General features: G+C 51.7%; 2 protein-coding genes across 3 annotated transcripts; one reads left to right on the forward strand and one right to left on the reverse strand.

The window, feature by feature from the left end:
- The first annotated feature begins 759 nt into the window (after positions 1–759).
- LOC131213858 (probable 2-oxoglutarate dehydrogenase E1 component DHKTD1 homolog, mitochondrial) lies at positions 760–6122 on the forward strand. Of its 2 annotated transcripts, none has more exons than XM_058208056.1 (7): positions 760–1149; positions 1517–2218; positions 2294–2706; positions 2773–3198; positions 3290–3713; positions 3800–4401; positions 4497–6122. In XM_058208056.1, the coding sequence occupies exons 1-7, from the start codon at positions 1059–1061 to the stop codon at positions 4596–4598; spliced, it is 2760 nt and encodes a 919-aa protein (XP_058064039.1). In that variant the 5' UTR covers positions 760–1058; the 3' UTR covers positions 4599–6122. The 2 variants fall into 2 exon arrangements, with proteins under 2 accessions (XP_058064039.1, XP_058064040.1); XM_058208057.1 differs by having other exon boundaries at positions 1520–2218.
- Positions 4696–8293, reverse strand: LOC131213859 (TBC domain-containing protein kinase-like protein). The gene is made up of 5 exons (XM_058208058.1): positions 7704–8293; positions 6850–7609; positions 5962–6764; positions 5610–5881; positions 4696–5522 (listed from the first exon to the last, which is right to left on the reverse strand). Exons 1-5 carry the CDS (start codon positions 7996–7998, stop codon positions 5055–5057), a joined length of 2598 nt encoding a protein of 865 aa, XP_058064041.1. The 5' UTR covers positions 7999–8293; the 3' UTR covers positions 4696–5054.
- Positions 8294–8500: the final 207 nt, after the last annotated feature.

Below are 8500 nucleotides of genomic sequence, written 5' to 3' on the forward strand. Positions count from 1 at the left end.
AGATAAGAGGAGCACAACGGGCACGAGTACTCGACACACGTTATGAGTTTATTTTTATATGTGCTTCCATCACAAGTTTATTGCATCCGGGAGAAACTACTTTGGGAATTGGGGGAATGAAATGAATTTAGAAGAATAAATACAGAGTTTTTGAGTTATAAATGAATGTCCGTTACGTCTTAGTCGCACCCAGCTTGGCCGCCATTTTGAATATGTCAATCCGCTGCACGTGATTTGCCTGTCGCGTGGAAGTCAGCATGTATGGTTCCCAAATATGGTAGTATACTGATCGAAAAGCAGCGTTCGGTCAGATTGCCGGATAGCATTCCGCTCGAAGCTTGGTCTGTCCACTTCTTGGTGTCAATAGTTGTTAACATACTTAAGTATTTCCAGCCAGTGTGAAAAATTTTGTTTATTGGTTGGCGCAAAATGAGCTTCGCTAATAACGCAGGACGTGGCAAAACGTGGCTTGGAGTACTACTACCTTCACGGTTCACGTTTGTTTGACCGATGCTTTCAATCCCCCTCAAAATGGGGAATAAGTATGTTCAAAATAATGTGCACTACAATTGTGGCCAACCCATCAACTAAAACAATATATGATAAAATCATACACATACACAAGCACACTCTCGAGCACGCACGGATGTGCGTAAGCTTCCTAAGTGCGCGGTTGGCTTGCGATGGCCCCCTATCTTTGAAACGCACTGCACGACACCCCGACGCTCCCGCAGTGTCGATTTGACAGCCGCTCCGGGTGGTTGCGCCGGAGACGATCAAGCCCAAGAGCTGCTCAGTTCGTGGTTAGTGAGAGCAACCGGCCGTAGCTGCCTGCTGCGCGATAAGCATCACTGTCGCCGAAAGGCCCGGTCCCGCGGGTGCGTCGTTATCTTGCCTGGCAACTCTTGGCGCCGGTAATAGCTGCCGCCCATGTATAGGTGGTGACCTTGAGTGAAATCGAGAGCCATCGCGGAGCGATCAGCAATCAACATCGATCAGCACACAGCACGCGCTAACGATTATTTGTCACAGCAGCAGCAGCAGTAACAACAATAACCATGCAGCTGTTACGGTTGATGTTGTCGCGCGGCTACCACTCGTCGAAAGGTGTCTTTGGCTACTGCCCGCGCTCACTCCCGCAGTACAAAGGTAGGTTTGGGGACCCGGGTTTGTCACTGGACGGATACAAACACGATCTTCGGGCGAGCCTGGAGACAGACCGTTGAATGGCTGGGCCGATTCGAGTGGTGAGATCGTTGTAGCCGGTGGCCGATAAGAGCCGACGGGTACTAGAATCCGAGTGGAGTGCGCGGCTATCACAGCGGCCTAGCTCACCGGCCGGGCGATGATGAAGACTATTAATCGCCTGGGAGGTGTCACGCGATCAGCTCTTGGAGCAGAATGAAAGTTATGGCACGGCTCACGATGGTTTGCTTTGCGTGTTGCTAACGACTTTTCTTCCTATCTGCCTACCTTCGTATGTCCATCTCTCTATCTCTCTCTCTCCATTTGGCAGGAGCCAGCGAGGACGTGCTGAAACAACGGAATCAAAACAGTAATGCGTACCGGTGGATCGAAGCGTATCGGAACCATGGCCACCGGATGGCCACGATCGATCCAGTGCTATTTCAGGGACCGCTGGCCGACGAAGAAACCAGCGCACCAACGGTGCTCGACTACACCCGTTACGGACTGGCAGCGTCCGATCAGGTGGACCCGGCTGGATTGGTGTATGTGCCAGCGCCACAATCGACGCTGTCGATCGGTGAGCTCGATCAGGTGCTACGCACTCGCTACTGTGGCACGTGCAGTATCGAGCTGGCGTACATCGAGTCGGAAGAGGAGCGCGAGTGGCTGATCGAGCGGTACGAACGGCTCCTCACCGAACGGCCGCTCACCGACGCTGACCGGCGCGAGGTTGCCGAGCTGATGCTGAAATCGCAAGCGTTCGATCAGTTCCTGGCAGTGAAGTTTCCCACCGTCAAGCGGTACGGTGGCGAGGGCGCCGAGAGCATGATGGCGTTCTACCGGGAGCTGTTCCGGTGCGTTACCGAGGCCGGCCTGCGCAACGTCGTCATCGGGATGCCCCACCGGGGCAAGCTGAATGCGCTGACGATCATGTTTGGCACGCGCCCGGCCAAGATCTTTCGGAAGTTCAAGGGCCACCCGGAGTTTGCAGAAGGGGTGAAGGCGATGTGCGACATTGCTAGCCATTTTCGTGAGTCCACTGAGCCACCCCTCCCCCCGACTCACTTTGTAACGGTGCTGTGAATGCTGTTGTTTCCAATCTCAGATACTGCGGCCGACATTAGCTGGAAGGGGAAGACGTTCCATCTCAACATGCTGCACAATCCGTCGCATCTGGAAGCCGTCAATCCGGTCTCGATGGGCAAGACTCGAGCCAAGCAGCTCGCCATCGGCGACGGAGGCTACGGTAGCGGTCCACGTGATGGGCTGGTCTGGTCGAAAGCGCTGAACGTGCAGGTGCACGGTGATGCCGCCTTGCCGGGGCAGGGCGTGAACCAGGAGTGTCTCATGATGGCGCAGGTGCCCCACTTCGATGTGGATGGTACGATCCACCTAGTCGTAAACAATCAGGTGGGATTCACCACTCCGGCCCAGCGGGGACGCGGTACGCGATACGTGTCCGATCTAGCCAAATCCATCATGGCACCGATCGTGCACATTAATGGCGACGATCCAGAGGTATTACTACTACTACCGCTACCACGCATCACGGTTGCTCTACGTTTCCTTCTTCGTCTTCGGCAGGCGCTGACCTACATGACGCAGCTGGCGGTCGAGTATCGGCAGCGGTTCGGGAAAGACTTCTTCATCGACCTCAACTGTTTCCGACGCTGGGGCCATAACGAGCTGGACGATCCGACCGTCACCAACCCGCTGCTGTACGAGGTGATCCGGCGCCGCCAGTCGATACCGGATACGTACGCCCGGCGGCTGATCGATGCCGGCGTACTCGACCAGCCGGATGTGGATGCAATGTCGAAAAGCCACCAGAACATGCTGACAGCCGAGCTGCAGGCATTAGCGGAGTACGAGCCCGAGCGGAGCTACTTCGAGAAGCAGTGGGCCGGCATGGAGCAACCCGGCAACGAGGTCACCGTATGGAACACCGGACTCGACTACCGGTTGCTGGACCACGTTGGGCGGGCAAGCGTCGCCCATCCGGAAGATTTTGTCAGTAGCCGCATGCAGCGTGCGCCAATTACTGCGTCATTACCAGCACGGTTCTAATACGTTGTTCGCCGTTGTTTTTACTCCATTGCAGAACATTCATCCCCATGTGAAGAAGACGCATGTTGACGCGCGGCTAAAGCGATTGGCCGAAGGACAGCGCATCGACTGGGCGACAGCGGAAGCACTGGCAATCGGAAGCCTCATGTACCAGGGCTACAACGTACGTTTGAGCGGCGAAGACATCGGCCGCGGTACGTTCGCCCAGCGGCACGCCATGTTCGTCGATCAGCGCACGAACGAGATTCACATTCCACTCAACGCCATGGCCGGCGGCGGTGCTGCCAGTGGGCGGCTGGAGCTAGCGAACAGTATTCTGTCGGAGGAAGCCGTGCTCGGCTTCGAGTACGGGATGGCCATCGACAGCCCCAATACTCTTGTCATCTGGGAAGCCCAGTTCGGTGACTTTTTCAACGGGGCCCAAATCATCATCGACACGTTCCTCGTCAGTGGAGAAAGTACGTCTATGTCTATGTCTGCTGTCATTCTCTTTTTATCCTTCTTTTATCCTTATCAATGCCTTCGAATGGATGTCTCCTTCTAGCCAAATGGATGGTGTGCAATGGGCTGGTGATGCTGCTACCGCACGGCTATGATGGTGCCGCGTCCGAGCACAGTTCCTGCCGCATGGAACGGTTCTTACAGATGACCGACTCGTGCGAATCGCACCCAGATGGAGACGATATCAATCTGCAGATCGTGAACCCTTCGACGCCGGCCCAGTACTACCATGTGCTGCGGCGGCAGATGATACGTAACTTCCGGAAGCCGTTGGTCGTCGTGGCGCCCAAAACGCTACTTCGGCTGTCGGAGTGCGTTTCGACGCACGTCGACTTTGCCCCCGGGACACACTTCGAACCAGTGTTGCCGGACGCCCTGGAGCTCGATCCCAAGCGCGTCCGCCGGGTGGTGCTGTGCAGCGGTAAGCACTACTATACGCTGCATCAAGAGCGCAAAGCACGTGCTCTGTCGGATGTGGCACTACTGCGTTTGGAATCGCTGTGCCCGTTTCCGGTCCAATCGCTGAACAATGAGCTTACCAAGTACCCGAATGCACGAGAGTTTGTCTGGAGCCAGGAGGAACATCGCAATATGGGCGCATGGACATTTGTGCAGCCTCGATTTGAGAACATGTGTGAACGACGGGTAAGTGGAAATAACACCAGCACCAAAACGAAGCACCATATATCCTAATTTAAAAACTGATTAATCCTCCGCATCCTGTTTCTGCTTTTCCATAGCTCCAATATTGTGGACGACCGGAGGCGGCGACCGTTGCAGTTGGTGTTGGGCCCTGGCATGCACAAGAAGCGGAGACGGTGATTAGGTCTACTTTTCAATAATGCTAGTCCGGACTATCTCGTTTCTAGCATTTATTTTCTAACCACAAATCCCTAAATCCGGTCATCCGGGATTTGTTCAGAGGATGTTTACAAAAGAAAGAGTAACCAGCCTTTAACTTAATCAGTAACGAAACGACTAGAGCCTTTCCGGCGTTGCTCGATATGCTTTGGAAGATGAAGAATTTTTTCCACCACGATCAACCACTGCGCAAAACCTTATCTTGGCAATTTTGGTCCAAAGTTGTTCAGTTTTTAGCTATAGTTTTTCTTTATTACTATCTTGCATAATGCATTATTTTATTAAATGTTATTTCATAATGCTCATTTTAGTATTGTATATAGCCTTCCTAGATGCCTTCCTATCCAAGTTAGTAGCCGGTGTCGACATCACGGATTCATCTCCACTTTGCCACGTACAGCATATATTCTATTCCGGAGATTTTTCGTTTTGTTTTGTTACTCACCGAACGTCCACAACGGTGTCATATGCCGGGCAAGTGTGTTGATATAATCGAACGTTTGCAGTATCAGTTTGTTGTCGGTGCGGTAGATCGCTTCGAAACCTCGGTGCAGAATAGCCACGTGAGGTAGGCCACTGTCGACGAGAAATTTGGCAAACAACAACGCACTCTGATGCGCGACACCTACAACAATAACAATCACAGGCGGCTGGCGACGCAGGTATGCCTCAAGCTTCGGTATGTTGAGTGCCTCGAGCCGACACTCCTTCAGCGATACCGAGCTGAACGGTACGTTGATGCTGTTTTCGATCGCCGCTTTACGATAGTCGAGATTGCTGCGAATGTCGAGGACAGCCGTGCTGGAGTGACGATCTCGAAGCAGACAAATCAAATCATACACGCTAATCCGAGGATGCAGCTCGGTCTGTACGTCTCGCAGATCAGCCTCGCTGTAGTTTAAATCCTAAAAGTAAGGGAAGAGTTGTCATCAACAACATTTCAACCGCAGTAACTTTGTAGCTGTAATATGACGAGCGTGAAGGGAACCTACAAATTCTTCTGGGGCTTCCTCGTGCAAGGCGAACTGCCGGTACGTAATGCTCTTGGGCGTGAACTGGTACATCGTTTCCGAGTCATTCACACATGTTTCAATGACAATGTCGGGAAGATCGCTGAACAGTAGAATGCACTCGTTGAACCCCGATTTTAACAAAGTACCCTTGAGCTGCCTCAAAATTGCAATACCGATAAAGAGCGGATAGGAACTATCTCCTAGAATCAATTTGTCCCAGAGATGAAATATTTTATGCAGCGGAAACACATCTGCAAGAAGACACGAAAGAACAATTTTTTCATTCAAACCCATCAGCGAGCGAGAAACATATCAGCAGCACACTACTAACGGCTAAACATTGTCAGAAACCACGGAATTGCGTACAACTCGGGAATAAAATTGATGCCGTGCAGGTGGCGTGCCAAAACGGGTTCGTGGAAGAAAATCAGTTGTGAAAATTTCACCAGATACTCCTTAATGACCGACGAGTTGTCCTTTAGGAAAAACAGATGCAAGTATTTGGGAATAAACTTGTACAGACTTAGAAACGCCCGCTCCTCGTTGTTGAAGTTAAGAAAAAGGAACGGTGCGGTGAGCGAGTCCAGCCCCTGCCAGTAGACGTACTGCGGGTGCGCAGTAACCCAGGCCTTCAGCAACCGTTTGAGCTTAGTGTGTCCTTCCGGTGACGACAGCAGATCGTTGTACTGATGACAGCGCGGAATGTCAACCTCAATCTGCCTATCGGTGTGCGTGGGGCTGCACTTATCCAATCGCTCGAACAGCCCGTTCTCGACAACACCCAACAGACAGGCCCATATCTGACCACGGAACAGCGGGGGAATGTCTTTGGCAGCAAATGACCGCAATAGATCCTGTGTATACGGGTAGCCCTTGTGCAGGGTGCTAAGCAGAACGTTGCGATGGAACTGGTAGATCATGTCACGTTCACGAATGACGAGCGGCAACTCAGTCTTGAAGATCGATGATTCTAGGTAGTTGTCGCTGCTGTAGATGAGCGGCACGTAGTCCTCCTCCGGGATTGAGACGAGCCGCTCAAGCAGCGTGCTAAAGTTGAGAAAAACCATCCGGTTGTCATGTAGCAGGCTCTGGCTCTTCGGTGGACAGATAGATTTTCCATTTAACAGCACCAAGCTGAAAAACGAAAATTGTGAGACGGGAAGGACACAAGAAACAACTCTGCTTAAGGAGCTTAGCTTATGCGAAAGTGCACTCATACTTTGGTAGCAACAGAATAGGCGCCTCACTCTTGATCAGTCCCTCCCGTTTCAGTTCTTGCTGTACATCGCCACCAGCCAACTGCCAGAGGTAGTAGATTTGACCGAGTGGTATGTGTCTTTCGATCAGCGTCAAGTTACTCAATTCCATTGGTGATGTGCACTCCGTTTGCAGAAAATCGAAAACCGGATCCTTAAGAGCATCTTTTGGTAACGGTCGGTGAAACGGAGATATTTGAAGGAACTCCTCAATGATTCGCCGTAGTCCAGCGTCGAGCGATTCGTACGCCCCCACCCGAGAGTGCTCCCGGGCAATCTTCTCGAATACGTTCTGCGTATTGGTTAAGCTCAACACCTTTCGTACGATCTGCGACACTTTCAGCGGCTCCCACAGCCGACAGCCAATGGCCAGCTCGGCCAACATGATACCCAAGCTCCATACGTCAGCCTTCGGATTGTCGCGACTGCCAAGCAGAACTTCCGGCGCTTGGTAGCACACGTTTCCAACCGGAAAGGAAACATAGCGCCCTCCGTACGTCATATGGTACAGCCCGTAATTGTACAGCTTGACGCCAAATTCGGGGCTAACAAGCACATTGGTTGGGTCCAAGTTGCGACTAACCAGACCATGTCGGTTAAGGTGACTTAGGGCAGTTAACACCTGATAGCCGATCCGCAGCAGCGTTTCTTGCTTGTTGTTCTCTCCGATGAACGTTTCCGCCAGCGGACTGCCCACATATTCTTGCACGATGATGGTACGCTCTTGGCAGTAGGAGCATGGGAAGGAGAGAACACTCATTTTACATCGTATGCATATACGAAAGATTGTTCCACTTTGCCTTCGGTCAGCACTTACCGTGCTTGTCACGGATCACATCCAGATAGGTGCACAGGTTGTCATGTCGCAGTGCCTCGGACTTTAAAAGCTGCGACCGGCCAAAGATACCGATCGAGTTTGGAGTTAGCGGTAGCCCATTCGTGCCGCAACACTCATCGTTCGGATGCGATTTGGCAAAGAACGTGGCTACCGAGATGCGACAGTTGAACTTCGCAAGGGCCATCTGGCTGTCGATAGCGTATCCGCTGAAACGGGTGCCACTCTGGCACTCCGTTGGTGCGCGTCGCTCGCCCGCGGAGATGGTAATTTTCATTACTCGATACTTTTCCCGCTAAACTGATGCGTGAGGCAATGGCTGAAACGTTCGTCAGGCTACGTACTAAGGGCCACTCTAGGCTTTCACCAACGATTGCCGTATGTTTCGAGACTCTTTCAACAAGCCAACGCCGTTATCTATGAAGCCAGCCCCTAATTTATTTACTATTATTATCAGGATGGGCAGAGCCGTACTATACAACTGAGCTCAGTGTTCGAACTGACGAAACTCGAACACTAAACACAAGTACAGAGAAGCTTGCGAACAAAATTGAACCGATTGCTCATGTTAAGGAAAGATGAATCAGAAAGAACTTCAACAATAAAATCCTATACCAACTCTAACGAGACTATGTTGTCTTAATCAAGAAGTGTTGACATTGTGAAGCTGACATTACTGACAGATGACAGAACTTACCGTTTTACCTGATTTCGCCCTTACCGGTTTTCGGCGGAACAAAAACTGGCCAATCTTTCAACTACTTAATCAAGCAAAACAT

The sequence above is a fragment of the Anopheles bellator genome, chromosome X (assembly GCF_943735745.2).
Source record: "Anopheles bellator chromosome X, idAnoBellAS_SP24_06.2, whole genome shotgun sequence".
Classification (NCBI taxonomy): Eukaryota; Metazoa; Arthropoda; class Insecta; order Diptera; family Culicidae; genus Anopheles; species Anopheles bellator.